Here is a 19,527-nt window from a genome sequence, read left to right on the forward strand (position 1 = left end):
ATGAAAAGTCACATCACCTGTTGACAATTAGAATGGGGAACATTTGGGACACATTTTCAGGCTTACTGATGATGACTTCACAAACAAGCACTGGCCCTGTTTTGAATACTTTAAGAATGCATGATGCAATCACTGAGCTACTGTAGCGTGGATGTCATGTTGGGGACGTGTATCACGAAAGAGGAAGTATGCAAGTGTTCAAACAGGCCCATGGTGGTGATTGTATATACACTCATGAGTACTTTATTAGGAACACTATACTAACACTGGGTAGGGCCTCCCTTTGCTCTCAAAACAACCTCAATTCTTCATGGCATTGATTCCACAAGATGTTGGAAACATTCTTTTGAGATTCTGGTCCATGATGACATGATTGCATCATGCAATTCCTGCAGATTTTTCAGGTGCACTTTCAAGCTACGAATCTCCCGTTCTACCACATCCCAAAGGTGTTCTATTGGATTCAGATCCGGTGACTGGGAAGGCCACTGAAGAACACTGAACTCATTGTCATGTTCATGAAACCAGTTTGAGATTACTTTTGCTTTGAGACATATTGCATTACCATGCTGGAAGTAGCCAATATAAGATGGGTAAATTGTGGCCATGAAGGGATGCACATGGTCAGCAACAATACTCAAATAGGCTGTGACATTCAAGAGATAATTGATTGGTATTAACGGGCCCAAAGTGTGCCAAGAAAACATTCCCCACACCATTACACCACCTCCACCATGAGAAGGTGTACAGATGTTCCTAATAAAGTGTTGGGTGAGTGTATTTCCCAGTCTCTCAGGGGTCATAGGTCATGTGACTTTAATGGGGGAATGCTCTGGGACCAGTATTTCAAAACTTATAATCTAGATCAGAATGATCCAGATTCTTTTCTGGGATCTAGGATCAGATCTAACTGGCAGATTTGTCGTAGTATATTGGAAATCAACCAGCACGATCTGGATAGCAAAATCCTGATCCAGATTAAAGGTTTTAAAATATTGGGCCCTGAAGTGTCCCCTCTCCTCATCACATATGTCCCCTATGTGAAGGAAAGTGAAAATCAAAAGTGTCGTTGATTAGCCACAGCAATGACATGATGACAGTATGCATAGATACAATTGTGTATAAACAGTTTACAGTTTCAAACCGACTGAATAAACTGCACACATAAAACAAGCCCATTACTTTGAATGTAGAGCTATGCAACCCACCACTAGCTATGCATCTCCTCCTCTACTGACAACTCAAGTGCCGCTGTGTACAGTATGGGGAGGAAGGGGAGTGGTGTCGCCTTTGCATGGGGGGGGTGGAGGAGCCTGCTGGAGAGGTTTCCTGTCAACAGCAGCAGCGGCAGTCATACCAGAGAGAGGGCGGAGAAGCGGGGATGGCAGACAACGGCTCCGACACAAGCGGCCCCGTATACCGGAGGTGTTTGGCTCATTGTCCAGCAGAAAAAACTCAGTCGTCCGGTACATCCAAATGGGTTCGCTTAAACGTGGGGGGAACGTATTTTTTAACAACACGACAGACGCTGTGCCGAGATCCGAAATCATTTCTCTCCAGACTCAGCCAGGCTGACCCCGACCTCGACTCCGATAAGGTAAATGTTGCTAGCGGACCAGTGGAGGGGTTGAAGTGGAAACATGCTTGCGATCGAGCAAAGTAAATGTTGAAGTGTTATGAAAACAATGTTATCTTACTTTTAGGACTGGTTAAACTGTAAAGACGTGTACCGTTAGCTAGCTAGCTAGTTTATTAATCCCAGATTCCGACAATTGAACTGTCAAGCGACGTGACGTTAGCTAGCTGGCTAGCTAAATAGGCTAGCTGTCAGAGGATGACAGTTGAGTTTGTGATGGCTACTTTTTTTTCCCTTGTCCCTGTCCCAGGACATGGGGATGGATCACTACTCTAGTTACTTGTAAGGCATAATGCGTGCTTGCATTTGCAATATTATTGTTCATCTTAGCTATGATTCAGATGGAAATTAAATGTTAGCTTGGTCGTTTTTGCAGCGTGCAGAGGACACAGACAGTGGAACAAAAGTCTGGTGCGGCTAGAAATGAATCATAGCGCTCGATGATGCGCCTGTCAGCTGATATTGAATAGTCTTTAGAAAGTTTAGTACAGTAAGTTTCCCTGCTCTACAGTAGAAAACAAACAAGCGTGTGACTGGTTCTGCATGTTTATTTTACAGAACAGGATTTCTTAACGACCATCTTATCTGCTGCAGTGTCACATGTTTAGTGTTGAGTGTCTTTCTGTCCTCGTTCGCTTTCTCTCTCTCTCTCTCTCTCTCTCTAGTCTCTCTCTCTCTCTTCCTCTGTTTCTCTTTCAAACACACAAAGACCACAATGCCCATCCCCTCTGGCTGTGTGGCAGGCCTGTTAGCAGCAGCCTGTGTGGATGGATGCCCCTTCTCTCTCTCTCTCTCTCCCCCCCTCTCCCAGGATGAGTGCGTTCTTGTTTCAGCCTTGTCCAAGTGGGGTGAGGCGCTGTTCTGACAGTGGGGAGCCAAGGGGATGATGTCACTCTGCTCTCCCTGAATGGCTGCTTTGGGCCAGAATCGGGGGCCTCTCCGTTCCTCTGTCTGCCAGCAGCAATTGTGTGTGTGTGTGCGTCTGCGCGTGTGGTGTCTCCCCAATCCCTAGCACTGCTTGTTCTCAGTTTAACAGCATCAGTGTGTGTTGTTTACGTCAGGGTTGGTTGTTGTTATCTAGGTCCTAGGTCCATCTCTAATCTTGGTCATTATCCCACATTCCCTGGATTTAACTGTTGTCTCAGCCCCTCTCATACTCTCATTTCCAATGCTAATCTCCTTCCTAATCCCAGAATAATCAGTGTGTGTTTCGGTTGGATTTACCCAAACGTGAACAGCTGATCATAAATGGAGCAGTCGTTTGTCCCAATCCTCTTTCTTAAAGAGCCGATTGGGCTCTTAGACTAATGCGGTTGCTGCTACTCTGACTGTCTGCCGGCAGGTTTGACTAATACTAGCCTTCTATTTATTTAGCCTAGAGTGACTACCATTTACAAACCACAGAGCCAGCCTTATACACCTCTCAGAAATGTTTATACATGAATTCATTTCACACATGAGCGAGAGGCGAAGACGTGTTGTTTTGTTCTCTGTAACCTCACACAACCTCTCACGTGAGCCGAGCGAGCCAGGCTGGGGCAGGCAGGAAGCACTGAAGATTGATGGCTAACTGGAGTGCTCTGTTTCAGGCACATGGCCGTATTGTGTTTCCACCAGCTGAGGAAATGAGTGAGAGGCTTGGTGTTTTAGTCTTCAGTCACCCAGGCAGGATGGTGAGGTGCTGCTCCTGGCTTCAGGACGAGAGCTGGCTGGCTGCATTATTCATTCATTCATGTTGTTGACGACTGGATCGGAGCCTGGTTTAGCACACTGGGGCTGGATTTGGAGAGAGGGAGAGGAGAGGAGAAGGGAGGAGGAAGTGCACTCACATGCACAGTCACCGCAGCATAGCTGAGCTGACTGATGATGTTGGCCTTTTCCTTAATGTGTCTCTTGAGAGTTGCCCCTATACTCGTATAGGAGGTCTTACTCTGTAAGTACTCTATAGTGAGAGCATTAACATGTTAATGCAATGTTGCTACAAGTACATCATTACTTGATAGGTACAGTTGTAGAGCATTTTATAATATCAGTTTCCACATAAAGGTTTGGCAGAGACTTTTGGTTATATTTTGTTAATAACAAAGCATATCTAATATTGATAATCTGACTCCAATGTAATTATCACTATGTGCAAAGAATTGTTGAGTTTGTGCTGATTTAGTGCAAGAAAGGTCAAATAGAATGAATCAAATGAGGCTTTAATAATACTCTATACTACTGTATACTAAACTATTACAAGGCAAATACTTCATAGAAAAATCTTACGTTCTAATAGAGAGAGAGTTTACCAGGTCCTTCAAAACAATGCTGCTCACAACATGATGAGAACCTCACAACAGGACAAAGGAAAAAGAGAGCTTTTTATATCACCCTAAAACCACAGTATTTAAATTAGGAGCTGTTGATAATGAGACCCAACCATCTTATTACTTCTACTGATGACATCACATTCTCAATGTAGGGGATAAAATAGCTCCTCCTTCACAGTATAGGCCTTGGGCAACTTAATGTAAAGCGGTAACAACATTTTCCAACCTACTATTACAGTCTAGCAAATGAGGTCAGAGAAATTATGCATAGTATGGTCCACCGTCTTTCTACCAGGGGAGGCTGGTGGAGGTAGAAATCGGAGGACAGGCTCATTGTAATGCACAGAATGAGAAATGGTATCAAACACATTACAATGCGCTCCAATTTCTTCCTCCACCAGCCCTCCCCTGCTTTCTACCCATCTATCTGCTGACTTCAGGACCATAATAGTCTCATATATATATACAGGATCTCATCAGTGCAGACTGTGTTAATGCGTGGTGGCAGGCCAGCCTACTCTCCTCATCCCAACACATAACCACTCAAGTGGAGTTCCAACTCCCCCATTTTGAGAGCTGCATCAATATTTCAGAATTCCATCGTGTAAAATTCTTCTCCCTTTTGCATCCGATTCTTTTCGTATTCACCATCATTTGCTGTGCTGAATGAGAGACGGGGAGGGAGATGGGAACTCTCTATCCATCTCTTTCTTTCTTTTTCTCTCTCTCTCTCTCTCTCTCTGTCCTCTTTGAGGTGCGTATGAAAGTGGAGACAGCCTTGCATTTAGTGTCAGTCTGACAGTGGTATCAGCTTCCTCTCTCCTTCTCCACCTTGGCTGCCTTCCCTTAACACAGCTCAACACTTCCCTGTAGAGGGATAGACCAGGGACAGCACCACTTCAGACTGGGTGCAGGGCAAAAAATTAACACCAGTCACCAGCCAAATGGCTGGTAAATTTTGGCATTGTCTGGGAAATCTGTCAATCTTACCAGCCGCTTTGGTAGGTAACCAACAATGGTTCGCAAATACGATGCTTCAATGTATATCAGTCGTGACAACTCTTCCGCTGCTGATAAAGTTTGCCTGCCTCCTTCAGCTTACTGTCACTGCTGCTACCGTCTATTGCCTTTATTTTTTGGTTAAAACAAATATTTTAGCCTATAAAAAAATCTGTGCTTTTTCTCATCCACCAGACACCTGTCCACCAGACAGCTTAATTTGCAATGCACTGTAGTCAAGGATGATTGAACGTGCCATGTCCCAATGATGTCGACAACCACAATGTTGCCAGCTGTAGTATTCTAGAACCAAAATGAGCCAGCTGTAGTAATAATTATGCATATTTAACATGGTGCTGCTGCCTGCCTGCTATGTCTTCTCCTTTATACAACAGTCCTCCTCTCCTTCTCTTTTCCTCTCCTCTTTTCCTCCACCTGGACTGGAGAGAACCATAGAGTACTCAACTCAGGACAGAAGTGATTTCCTGCTGCGCACAATCCCAGACTTGATGGAACTCTTTAACGGCCTCTCACGCCAGGAAAGCTTTTAGGGCTTGTCTAAAAGGAGCTGTTCGTTTGGAGCCTGAAACATTCATCTGTCATAAATTGTTCAGTTAAATGCAGCACCATCAGGCTGTGAGGCTTGCAGCAGCCTTGAAAATGGTGGATGAACCTTAAAAAAAGCCTCTAAAATGAAACAGTTAAATATTTTTGAAAGATGAGAAGGTTCCACATAATGTACATTTGAGATGTGTGGGTTATTCAGCAGGCCTATTTGACAGAGAGATTACTGGATGCCTGTACTCCTAAGGGATTTAATCTCCAATACTTAATGCTCCACTTCTAGGCGCTAAGTGCTAGCGATGTCATGTGACCATAAGATCTATTGCTTCTTTTAACTCTGATATCCATCACTAACTCCTTCAGATCTGAATCTTTAGTGAGGGGCTACTCTGATGCTGAAGGCCCCTCCTGATGCCCCACAGTCCTCCTGCATCAACATCCCATGATGTAGAAATCGTACATAAAGAGGAAGCAAGCTAGCCTAATTGAACTTCTACTTTGAGCCTCCAATCTCTAGACATCCAAAGCTCTTGTGACCATTGGTGCTTTCATGTGGTAGAAGGGTGGACCACAGCCCCGTTTCCTGTGGGATGGTATCAGTGGAAGCTGGTGGAGGCAGAAATTGGCAGGACGGGCTCACTGGAATGCATGGAACGGAATATGGAACGGTATCAAACGCACGTGTTTGATGCCATTCCTCATTCCGTTCCACCCATTACAATAAGCCTGTTCTCCAATTTCTACTTCCACCAGCCTCCTCTGGTGGATATCTTCTGTCCTCAAATAGGGGAAGTAGGGTAAGAACAGTTTAGGATATACTGCACTTGGGTCAGTTTCCCGAAAGCTTCTTAATTAGTACTTCATTTCTTGTGATGATCCAGGCCCACTCCTCTTCGAGACCAGCAAAGTTCTTATTTGAATTAATTTCATTCTTCCACTCACAGCAGATTGACCAGCAAACATTGATTTTCCAATTGTTACTCTCTGGCGGCTGGGTTGTGGGGAGAAATGAAGCACTATTTACAAAGCTTTCAGGAAACTGACCCCTGTTCTCTGACTCCCCACCCCTAATTAGTGTTCGTCCACCCTCCTTTTCTAGCTCTACTTTTCAAATGTTTCCCCCTCTTCTACTTTCCTTCCGTCTTTCTCATCCCCTTCCACACTCTTCATTTTCACCCTTCTCTTCCTACAGTATCTTTTCCTCCCTCTCCCCGTACCCTCATGGCTCCGATCTTCCTCCCTCTCCCCATCCCTCTGTTTGTTGCTCAGAGGCCTGCTCCCCCAGCCCTGGCCCCCAGAGACAGATAGAGGGAGTGTAGCTCTTGTTTTTCAGTAGAACACACTGTGTCCTTTGTGTGTTTGGGCCACATCAACCACGAGCCACTGCCCCTCTAATCACAGCTTTCCCCCTAACGGGGTCACCCCAACTGGGGGCTCACCGCCTCATGCTCACCCATAGGGCCATAGACTCCCAGGGGACCAGTCCCATAACTGACGCATAGTATGTTCCTTCACAGTTCACACTTGCGCACTCCCCTACATGGATTAGAAAGTGTAGGATAGGTGTGTCCACGGGCTCTTACACCAATCCTGTTCTTTTTAAAGGGATGTTTCCGCGAGAAAGACTCAATCGTAGCAACGCGAACTTAGCAACGACAACTTTCAGTCAGGCTCATCTATAACTGCATGGTAATTGGTCAGAAATGTATCCCCACGTGGGACCGGCAACCACCTTCCCCGTCTCTTGCAAAAAACGATTGTAAATCAAGGGAGTGGCGTATCTCTAGTATAATGCAATCTCTGGATATACTGTACTGCTATACCCCTCGTATGTCCCTTCACAGGTCTTCACCCCCCATACAGTCGTGTGTTCGTTCATCGTTGTTCACCGTGAACAAACATATTATTAGTATCACTAATGGAGCTACCAGGGGACCAGCTCCAGTCAACCAAGGGGTTCCCAGCAGACAGACATATTTCGCTAGAGAAAAAGGTGGATAAACAGCATTTAATTTACACTCCGCTACATCAGGGAAGGCCGGTGAGAGGAACGGGGCTCATCGTAATACATGGAACGGAATGAGGAACAGCTCGGATGTCGTGCTCAGAGAAGAAGGTGGATAGAAACATTTCACAGCGTTTTAACGTGTGTTTATTAAAACATTCGACGACACAGCCTAGGCTAAGGTTTGCGTTCCTGATCCCTGCACTTGATTCTCCAGTCAGAGAGAGAGAGAGAGAGAGAGAAGCATGATGGTGCTGCAAGTCATATGTATATGGAGCTGCCTTCGTATGTAGGTTACATGTTCATAATAGCCCCGTTGTTGTTTAGCTTAGCGTGCCATTAGCTGATGAGCCCGGCATGGTTCTATAAGGCTGGGGGGCAGTCTGCTGCCTCTGTTATTCATGAAGGTTTCTATCCCTCGCTTTATTTCTCTCTGTCTTTCTCTCTCTATGAATGCTCAGTGTTTTAGAGCTATTTGAGTACAAACGTGACCCTTTCAAAGTCTGCATAACTCCAATCTATTTTTGTCGTACGGCTATCAATTAGTTCAACTTTTTCTATGTCACAATTTGAAAAGCCTATCTCCTGTTTTTGTCTTATTCTACGCCTGATGCCAAACTCTGGGATTTTGAAGTTTGTTGTTTTTAGGATAGAAAGTACTTTTTAAGGTAGTGCACAAAGTCTTTAAGGATGAGCTGACCGAGCTCACCTCTCATCCCTCCCTCTCTCCTGTAGGCTAGCCGCCTCCTACCTGTAGTTAAACTTTAATGTCTGCACAAGTGCACTGAACTGATGCACAGCAGGCCATTTAGTGTGTGTGTGTGTGTGTGTGTGTGTGTGTGTGTGTGTGTGTGTGTGTGTGTGTGTGTGTGTGTGTGTGTGTGTGTGTGTGTGTGTGTGTGTGTGTGTGTGTGTGTGTGTGTGTGTGTGTGTGTGTGTTCGTGTTCGCAGAATAGATCCTAAATCCATGGGGTCCAATGGGGGTATTTCTGCCATGGAAAAGGAGGCCAGCCAGCCAAAAAGGTCCAGGTTCGTTACAACAGTAAAAAGCCTTGGGACGTTTTCTCATTATGTGAGGAAGTCTAATGGGTTTTCACTGTGGATCTCAGTCTAGTTAAAGCCTCTGTGTTAGACCTGGGTCACATACTGCCCTTGTCAAAAACGTCCAATTTATCATAGTCAGAAAAGTGTGAACTTTAAAAGCTAGCTCGAGCATATCTCAATCACTATCAAGTATTTTACATATGTGGGCTGTTTGAACCTTTACCCAGGTGTGGTGAATATGTGCCTCTGTGTGCCCTTCAGGGTTTTCCTGCTTGTGTGTTTGACCGTGACCAAGGCCTGGAAAGTATGAAAATGAAGCGTGTGTGTTTGTGTAAATGATGTTGGGACAGCTGGCCGAGCCGGGGCCAGAGCATAGCTGCTAATTTGTCTACCGGAGCCAAATGCTCAGCTTTATGCAAACTCACACATCCTGTAGGACAAAGTGGACTTGCACAGCATTTGGTTGGATTTATCCCCAGAACAAGCCTTTTGGTAAGGGCTATCCACACCATTGCCCTTTGGCTAAGGCCCTGAACTGTACACACACCATTGACCTTCTTTAGCTGTAACATGTTGAATAGATAGATAGATAGATAGATAGGTAGATTTGTTTTTTTACTTGATGGATTTCCTTTTATAATATGCCGTTTCTCAGGAGACTCGTGTTAACAGCAGACACTGTTGATAAATTGTATTTATTGCTTCGATGCTAAATGGAAGAAAGATAGTGGCCGTGCCGTCATTTACGTTACTCGAAAGATGGTTGTGAGTTCTAGTACAGTAGTTCTAGTCATTCTGGTTCCCTAGTGCTGGGCTCTGCGGTCGGTCTAGAGCTAGGCTAATTGTTTTGGAGGGAAGCTGTAACTGCACAGTGTTTTCCTCTGGTGGTGTGTCCCCTCTGTGGACTCAGCCTCCTGTCCCACATCTTATTCTGTTCTGCTCTAATTGTTCCACCCCCGCCCCCCCCACCCCCCCACCCCAGGAGAGATGGGCCTCTCCGATTCACTGTACTTAGACAAGTAGGGGAATGCCCACTAGGACGAGGAGGGGGAGGATCAAACTGCCAAAGCCCCCCGGTGGGATACAGAGATGATATAGTGGAGGGCTGTCACGTGTGTTTGCGTGTGTGTATAATTGCATGCGTGCATACGCAGGCACACGTGAGTGTTTGTGTTTGTGTTTGAACGCTCGCGTGTGTGTGCCTCCTCAACCCATACAGGGATTATGTGCCCAGGAGCTCTCTCTTCATAATTCATACGGGCTTACATTAGCGCTTCAATGACCTGATAAAGGCCTAGCTTCGCTATGCGTAGTTTGTTTATGTGTTATAGATCATGTTATATGGTTTGGGGATAGATGATGACTCGTCCTTTGGGTCTGAACTTTGACTCAACTCTGACTTTACCCAACGGCAGAGATTCAGACTTCAAGACTGAATTATTTATATTTCTCCCGCTCCTTCCTTCCCTCCCTCTCTCCCTCCTCCCTCCCTCTCTCCTCCTTCCCTCCCTCTCTGCCTTTCCTTACTCTCTCCTCCTTCCCTCCCGCCCCTCCCTCTCTCCTCCTTCCTTCCCTCTCTCCCCAGGATGACACAGGTGCCTATCTGATAGACAGAGATCCGACGTACTTTGGGCCGGTGCTGAACTACCTGAGGCACGGCAAGCTGGTGCTTAACAAAGATCTGGCGGAGGAAGGTAAGACCGACCCCACACACACACACACACACACACACACGCAGTGTGTCCTGTAGCAGCTCAGGTACCCTGGGTTGGGTATTTCAATAATACTTGTTTGTTTTGAAGGGGTTCTAGAGGAAGCTGAGTTCTACAATATCACATCATTGATCAAGCTCATCAAGGACAAGATCAGGGAACGCGACTGCAAAACCTCACAGGTGGGGAAACGAGCGAGCGCTTATCACTGTCACCGTGTGTTTAATTTGGAGGATACACTCAACTCGCACGTCTCTCCCCCCCCCCCCTCCTCCTCCTCCCCCCCAGGCGCCAGTGAAGCACGTCTACAGGGTGCTGCAGTGTCAGGAGGAGGAGCTGACTCAGATGGTCTCCACCATGTCTGACGGCTGGAAGTTTGAACAGGTAACGCCTCCTCCGTCCCCCCGCCACACAGTCACATGACCTCTCTTACCTGCGCTGCGCTCTCGCCCTGTAACCCTCACACTACTGCCCAGAGAACCCCAACAATCGCAGTCAGAAAGGAGGAAACATGTATTCGTGTTGTTGAATGTCCCATACATTGGCAGGGTATTCAGAGAGGTGGAACATACACAATGTCACAGATAGATATGGAATGTATAGACGTGACATGCATTACATGACATACATGACGATGGTTGTTTCTACATGACGGAGCTATCTGAACATTCTGTACTGTTGCATCCCCCTGAACAAGCCCATGACCCGGGCCTCCATCCCTCTGTGTGTGCTTTGATTGGTTGTTGCAGCTTGTCAGTATAGGTTACGGGCGGGCCCAGCAGTCAGAGTTTCTGCTGATTGTGTCAAGGGAGGTGAAGGGGGAGGAGCCTACTACTTTGCCCAACCACAGCAAAGAGGTGTGTCCTGTAATCTTACGTCCGTGGGCTGATTGGTCACTGCATGGTCCTCGTGTACCCATCCACACCCCCATTGGCTCCTGTGTGTCCCGGCTCTGTACACACATACACACACACACACACACACAGGTGGCGGCCATTTTGAGTTGATTTTCAGTTTTTCATTCGTACTGTTTGTTTGTGGAGCAAAGAGACCACCCTTCCCTTGTCTGTTGTATTTGATTTGCTCCCCATGTTCACATGTGTTCTAGTTTGGTTGTGTTATTATGCCTCATGGTGACTGTTATGTTTTGCTTGGACAATGTATCAACCAGTGGAGGTAAAAATCGGAGGACAGGCTCATCGTAAGGCATGGAATGGAATGAGGAATGGTATCATCCTCATTCCATTCCGTGCATTACAATGAGCCCGTCCTCCAATTTCTACCTCTACCAGCCTCCACTGGTATCATCATCGCACTGTACTGCCAGTGGAGGCTGTGCTGGTGTATTCATGTTGGCTAGAGTTGGTCAGAGAGAGAAATCACGAAAGACTAAAATGAGTCCTTTCGGATTATCTCAATTCAAAACATGCCTTTTGTGTGAGTGTGCACGTGTGTGTGTGAATGAGTTAAGCCCAGAGTATGTGTCCCCCTGGGAAGAGAGGGATCACCGGATTTCCCTGAGAGCTGGAATCTCTCTAATCGTCTTAACTGGGGTCGGGGGTCACATGGGAACCCCCTAGAAACACTTCCTCATGGAAGGCTTACTGCTCAGCCTCAACCAGCCAAGCACAGAGTCATCTGGGGATACCAGCTTAGCTATTGCACGCACAAACATATACACACACACACACAGCTATAGCTAACCCACTGCCTTTATTTGCAAGGCTGCTCTAACAGCCCACTGATCTCTTGAGGTTGAATACCTCAGAGACCTGGGAAAGAAAGTTGGCAGGAATGTGCACCCAGCAAAGCTACCCTAGCAAACAGGTGTTCTGAACATATGCTGAGTCTCAGACTAAACATGTCGTATTCCAGGGAGCTTCTCGACCATGTCTGTTTGTTGGGCTCAGTGGAGGCTGGTGGAGGTAGAAACCGGAGAAAACGGAGGCTCATTGTAATGCATGGAACGGAATGAGAAACGGTATTAAACACGAGTTTATACCTCCGCCAACCTCCCCTGGTTTGGGCTTAGGTTGGTGTTGTGATGGGTGGGGTTGCTCTGAGGGACCGGGACCGGTTGCACCTGACTGGTGCAGTCTTAACATGTCGTTTGGCTGAGAAGAGTATTACCCCTGTTGACAGAGTACGAGTACTGTTTACCCTTCAAATAGCGGAAGACAGCTCGGTGCTCAAACAACAAGAGAAGAGGCGCCGCCTTAAATCAATAATCTATGCCTGTTTCTTAGAAGAGGGCCGCTCAAGACAAAACCACAGGATTTTTATTGAGCTCAGATTTTAAAAACAGCCAAGGTGTTATTACTGTTAACTCATGACGACTACTACTATGGGTGCTATTTACTCGTTCCCATGGCCTCCTGTTGTGAGATTTCCTGGCCTGGTTGCAACAACAGGCTCCAGCAGAAGTGGTTATGGATACTAATGAGCCTGGTTTAGCTGGGGAGCATGTCTCAACATGCACACCGACGGTGGTAGACATCGGAAGGCGGGGCTCGTTGTCGCGCGTGGAACGGAATGAGGAATGGTATCATGATATAACACGCCACGCGTGTTTGATACCGTTCCTCATTCCGTTCCACGCGCTGCAAAGAGCCCCGCCTTCCGATGTCTACCACCGCCAGCCTCCGCCGTTAAAAAGCACTCGACTCAGAGGAGGATGTGTTCTGTTCCTCTGTTGTGTTTGTGGCTGACGTGGTCTAGCAGCGAGTCTCCTATGTGGGGAAAGTACCTCAGTGTTGATTTGCATGCGTGACATGTGATTTAGTACGTCTTTTATCACTTTGCATGGTTTTATTTTAGAGTGTCGTCGTTCTGTTTTACCCTGCCGCTTGGTCCCACCTTCACTTGAAATATTCACTTCCCGTTTTGATGTCAGTTGACTTATGTTTGCTATCTCTGCGACTAATCCCCTGCATTTGTATTCTCCTGTCGGTAGCAAGATCTTTTCTTTTTCTTTTTCTTTTTTTTTTACATCATCTGTTTGTTTGATTTCCATATTTTTCACCGTCTCTGCCCTAGTCTTCTCTTTGAGACTTTTCCTATTGATGATTTCCCTCTCCCATCTCTTCATAACTCCAAGTCTCTTTTTGCTTGTTCTCAGTATAGCTAACTCTTGGCCTTTGTTCTGGCACTCTCTATTTCTAACTCTTCGTTTTGTTTTTAGCTCTATCTAAAGCTTTTCCCTTCTCCGTTCATTACGTAACCCAATTTTTGTCCTAATTTTGTCTAACTGAGGCTAATTCTCTCTCTCTCTCTCCCTCTCTCCCTCTCAAGCTGGTCAGCATCGGCTCCTCCTACAATTACGGCAACGAGGACCAATCAGAGTTCCTGTGTGTCGTCTCCAAGGAGCTGCACAACCAATCATACGGCACTAACAGTGAGCCCAGTGAGAAAGCCAAGGTGAGCTGTTGTAATATGTGCCTGTGTGTGTCTTCATGCCTGCCTGCCTGCCTGTGCGTGTGCGTGCATGCGCGTGTGTGTGTGAGAGTGCGCGTGTGTTTACATCGGCAGTGAGCCCAGTGAGAAGCCCTTGACGAGCTGATCTGAATGGTGGCTTGTTCTGGCTGTCTAAATGCACCACATTGATGAACATGTGCTCCTATGGGACTGTGATAAGTAGCCCTGGTTCACTGATGGTAGCCTCATGAAGGAGCGCATTTAACAGCAGATCGTCTGGAATATCTCCTTACTCTCCGGTGCACAGAGAAACATCAGAATTTTGTTTAGCATTTTCAGCAAAGTAGTCAGTGATGAAGCGGGGGAAAGTTAGCGATGCATAACTATGAATCTACTTTAATGAATTTAATGAATCTAGCCTGACTATGTCCATGGCCAGTTACCCAGTCAGTCTGTATCAACATTGAAAGGACAGCCCCAGTTATTCTACTGTTACAGTATCAGTCAAAAGAGCAGTAGACCACTCCAAGGTTTAATAGCATTACTCTAGTACTACGGAAGAGATTTGTGTCATGTTAGCTTTAGCATTTAGCGGCCAGCCTCCTAAACATGCTAATCCCTGTCAGGAGGACCTGGAGAGCAGCGCGCTGGGGGATTAGAGGGAGCACCAGAGAGTACAGTAACAAGGGGTGGGGGGGAGGGGGGGGGTCGAGTGTACTCTCTCTGGGGGGCTGGGGGCTGTCAGAGATTGTTAGTGGAGAGTGTGTTCCTCTCTCACGCACAGGGAGCAGAACAACACGGTAGTAAGAGGAGCTGTGGGAGTGGAACCTCCCCTGTGTAGGTCTCCAGGTGGGGACATCCCTGCTCCACTTCTGGGGGATGAGGCATTACGCCAGTCCGCTTCGTCTGAACTACTGCATCATGCTCCACACACACACACACACACACCGCATACACACACCGCATACACACACACACACACACAGTGAGTGAACCACAGTGAGTTATTGAGGGTTAGCCACAGTAGCACACAGCTCCAGTCTGTAGCTCTCCATTGGACTTCACTTACGTCAATAGAACTGAAAGTGAATTGTACCTTTTATTTGTTACAACGGAAATTGTAACCAATGATATAACAGTAAATGTTTTCTGACATTTATTTACCCCCATTGAACACACCTCCTCTGTCTGTTTTATTTCCCTTTCCCTCTGACATTGACCGCCCCTTTGTGTCCTCTCTAAGACTGTCCTGTCCTGTGTTTTCTCTGTGCCTTCCGTCCGTCTGTCTGTCTGCCTGCCTGCATGCGGCATGTTGTCCAGAGTGAGGACGAGGACACGGATTATGAAATGAATGAGTCGGATGATTAGGGTTGAGTACTTATTATTATGATGATGATGATGATGATGATGAGTCAACGGTGAGCGCTCAACATGCCCTCTATAGCTCCCACCTTCCTCCCTCCCTCTATCCCTCCTCTCTTCCCTCTCCATGCTTCTTTGCCGTAGCTTTGCCCCGGGTGGTGATACAACCTCGGTTCACGAGAGGTTGTGTCGTAGTTAGGATGCTTGTCCAACCTTCTGGCCTCAGGGAGGACACTCCAACCACAAGGCTACTGAGGCGGCACACTGACAGCTTTTGTCCTGGCCGGGTTTGAGCTTCCATCCATTGAAGTCAGTTGAATAAGTGTTGGAAGTGAACGCTGTGCCTCTTCAGGACCCAGGTTGATTACAACTGACAAGCTTTCGTCATAGCAACCAGACAATATTTTGCTCTGTATTGCTGGCATGGATACCTAGTATTGTATAGAATAGAATACCTCGCTAGCTTCAACCCATATCGTGTGTGTGTGTGTGTGTGTGTGTGTGTGTGTGTGTGTGTGTGTGTGTGTGTGTGTGTGTGTGTGTGTGTGTGTGTGTGTGTGTGTGTGTGTGTGTGTGTGTGTGTGTTCTCATAATGTGTCTGTGACTTTAACTGATCGTCATCCTTTGCTTTTCTAGATTCTTCAGGAGAGGGGCTCAAGGATGTGAGGAGTCAGTATTAGAAGCTTCCGGAATAAAGATACAAACAAACATATCATTGAAGAGGAGGAACATTTCACACCATAGAGAAGACACTCCCTGAAGGAGACATGTCGTTTGTTTATGTGTTTTTTCCTCTGTTTTGTTTTTATTTTGATTATGTAAATACGTCTGTTTACTGACTCTCTGTGCCTGTACAGTCAAACTGGACTTTTTTTTTTTTAATTAGTGAAAAAAATGTTTTTTTCTAAACTCAATATGAGGAATTATAACATAATATAATAATGTAAAAATTGTTTAATGCTACAGAAAATCAGGCTGACGTTATGACAACAAGGCCTATGCTTCACTCAGGGTCTAAAGTTGAGTTTTTATATGACCTTCGAACTCCACGGTCTTGTACGGGATCATGGTGGTCGATATTCATGAAGCATAAACAGTAATAATCGATTCTAATTTAGTCGTTGATTAGACAAGACCTTAAGAAGGGAATTATGCATACATCAGTGGAGGCTGGTGGAGGTAGAAATCAGAGGACAGGCTCATAGTAATGCATGGAATGAAATGAGGAATGGTGTTTTGATAGCGTTTGTTATTTCGTTCCATGCATTACAATAAGCCCGTCCTCAGATTTCTACTTCCACCAGCCATCCCTGTCATACATATAGCACACTTTGACACATCAGGCTCAGAAACGGTGCCAGGAGTACCGGCCCTACTTCTATGGTCAATGCTAAGTGGGAGGCTGATTCTGACGTTGAGATTTAAAATGGTTAAAGTAAGGTTTAGGGGTTGTGGTAGGAGTAAGGCTTAAGGTTTAGTGTAGGGTCGTCCCAAGGATCCCACTTAGCATCGACCCTAGTTACAGCCTATGAAGAGGCCCAGAGTTTTTCCTTGTCATGTCAAGTGGACAGGAAAACCTCATGGCCTTTCCAAGAGACAGTGTTCTTTGTTTTGTTTTAAGATGGGTTTCATGATGCTTCCATAACTGGTTTACCTTCTGTATTTCAGAGGGAATATTCTGTTTAATAAAGCCTTTTAGGGTGGGGGGGGGGTTAATAGCAAAGTTGGGATTTGATGGTTTTTTTTGAAGGTTTAAATGGTGAAGGAATATCTTTTCATATCCTTATAGGTTTTGTGATGTACATAATCTAAAAAAAGGTCAATGATATTAATATTTAACTCAAACTGCACGTTTTGTACACTGTATAGAAGAACACAACTTCAGATATAAGTTGTTGTACTGGAACTAACAGAGCTAGAAAGTCTTGACAAGGAGATATTGTGTTAACTTGAGTTTTGCATCGTTTGTACAGAAAGTCTCTGCATATAGGGAGGACTTTGTAAATCAGGATTCAAACTATTGATGCTGAATATGAATATCTGTTTCACTTCGAACATGCGTGGAACATCTTTTGATATCCAATAGTGGAGATAATGTAATACCGTGGCTTGGAAGTCGACTGTTATGTTGTACAAATATGTTATTGTTGCTTTCCTGCAAGATGACACATTGCGTGAAGCATTTTGAAGTGTGTAGATTTCATAATACACATTCCCTGCACGTCAGTGGAACCATCACTGTGCATTGGGCACCATGCTTTTCTAAAGACTGCAACACAGTTGAATACTGTTGATGTACCGCTTTTCAGGACAGTTTTTATATAGATTTATTTCTGTCCTCAGGTGTGGTATTGCTCCGTTGGATATTTTATGCACACATAATATTTGATAAGTGTTGCCTTTTTCCCTATGACCAAATCCAATGTCTTATGTGCAGCTTACACATGGAACTTAGTAGTAAACAAATGTTCTGGTTACGGGCACACTCTCACTCTGTACACACACATTGACACACACACACACACACACACACACACACACACACACAGAGAGAGACTCTCTCACTCTTACAACACTCTCTTTTTACACGTAACACGACCATTTTATATTATGGATGCATGTTTTTTGATACCCACACACACACAAGGGCTTATCAAGTGCAAACTATGAAATCGAGGTTCAATCAAACGTGGAGTGGATGTTCTGCCGGAGTTTAGGCTGTCTTGTTTACATTTGCTATAGTATTCTGAAGCCTTCTAGTTATCTTCCACTCCCCTCACATACCTGAACACACACTGCATCCCATGTCTCCACCCTTCACCTCCCCAACATGGATTTACATGGGAGTGGATTGCAGTGGTAGAAACCGCAGGACAGGCTCATTGTAATGCATGGAACGGAATGAGGAATGGTTTCAAATACAATGAGCCCGTCCTCTGATTTCTACCTACACCAGCCTCCCCTGGATTGGTGTAGTGCGGGAAGGTGGGGAAGTGCACAAGCGCATACTACATGAAAAGGGTGGAGTGATGCGGCGCAGCAATATAGACTGACTTGTTTGACTGGAGCTCAGGCGACATCGATCACTCCCTACTCCAGATGGATTTAAAGGGGCGGTTTCCCAGACACAGATTAAGGCTGGTCCTAGACTGAATCACACTTTCAATGGGGATTCTCCATTGAGAGTTATTTTTCATCTAGGACCAGGCTTCATCAAGGGCCGGTCAAACCTCTCCGTAACTCATGTAAATAAATATTAAGCTGTTGTTAACATATCGTATACATTTCCAAGTGGTTTTGCTGCCGACCACTTTGATGTTCTAGTGCTGGAGACAATCTTAGTTTTCCCCTGTGATGGTGATTATGCACAGTGAAATGGTGACTTTAGCTCAGTCTGCTCAGAGATGGCACTCTAGTGACAGGTCTCCTCATGAGTATTGTTGCAGTGAGATTTATAATGTGTTTTTGGTTTATTTTGCTTGATTACACCTTAATCCTAGCAGTCAGTGTGCTCTGACCTGTAGACCGACTGGACCCAGATTAAGCCTTAGTCCTGGACTATAAAGCATTTCAGTGGAGATTCTCCACTGAACACAGTATTTAGTTCAGGACGAGGGTTTACTCTTGGTCTGGGAAGCTTCTTTCCCATAGTAACCCTTTCAGACAGGAGAATGCAGCTTCAGATCCACTTTGATAACGGCGTTGATCATTCCATACATACTCTTTCAGAGACAAGCTGTATCAAAGGCGCTTCAGAAGTGGCATTTCCCCTCTATATGAAAGAGATACAACAGAGCAGGGGAGGCTGGTGGAGGTAGAAATCAGAGGACGGGCTCATTGTAATGCATGGAATGGAATAAGGAATGGTATCAAACAACCATTGCTTATTCCATGCTGTTTATTACAAAGAGCCTGTCCTCCGATTTCTACCTCCACCAGCCTCTACTACAACAGAGTCACTGGTTGCACTACTCCCTCCCTACTCCCTTCCCACACTGCTCGACAACATACATGTCTATGTGGGACATTTACCTTCAAATTAATTCTTGTAACCGCTGCATCAGAAACACTGTAACGCATGGTTGTTGATGCTCACCCCTGTACTCCCACAGGAGATGGCATGTTACTCTTCCTCAATCAGAATGATGATGATGATGATTGCAATCGTGATAACGTCATCATATCCATCACTTCTTACAATAATGATTTTATGCAATGTTTGAAATGTACAAAATAAATGTGGAATTTTACTGGGATAATAGATTTATGGTCTTGCATACTAGGGTAAACCCCAATAAAAATGGTTTGTCTTTCACATCTCTTTGGTTCTCATTCCTGTGTGTGTGTTCATGTGGTATGTATAGGTGGTGGGTGTGCAGTGCTGCACATTGACTTTCTCTCTGGTTTGATTTGTTGCGACCCCAAATTGACATCAATAATTTCCTGTGACCCCAACAACTTGATTGCGGGCTATGCCAA

The 19,527-nt window shown here is 45.5% G+C and overlaps 1 protein-coding gene across 2 annotated transcripts; it reads left to right on the forward strand.

Moving 5' to 3' along the window:
* The first annotated feature begins 1,364 nt into the window (after positions 1–1,364).
* Positions 1,365–19,365, forward strand: kctd5b (potassium channel tetramerization domain containing 5b). 2 transcript variants are annotated; one of them, XM_083687922.1, is made up of 7 exons: positions 1,365–1,597; positions 10,146–10,254; positions 10,363–10,454; positions 10,561–10,656; positions 11,022–11,129; positions 13,564–13,689; positions 15,685–19,365. In XM_083687922.1, exons 1-7 carry the CDS (start codon positions 1,382–1,384, stop codon positions 15,712–15,714), a joined length of 777 nt encoding a protein of 258 aa, XP_083544048.1. In that variant the 5' UTR covers positions 1,365–1,381; the 3' UTR covers positions 15,715–19,365. The 2 variants fall into 2 exon arrangements, with proteins under 2 accessions (XP_083544048.1, XP_083544049.1); XM_083687923.1 differs by lacking the exon at positions 11,022–11,129.
* Positions 19,366–19,527: the final 162 nt, after the last annotated feature.

Source organism: Argentina silus (genome assembly GCF_951799395.1).
Source record: "Argentina silus genome assembly, chromosome: 16".
NCBI classification, from domain to species: domain Eukaryota; kingdom Metazoa; phylum Chordata; class Actinopteri; order Argentiniformes; family Argentinidae; genus Argentina; species Argentina silus.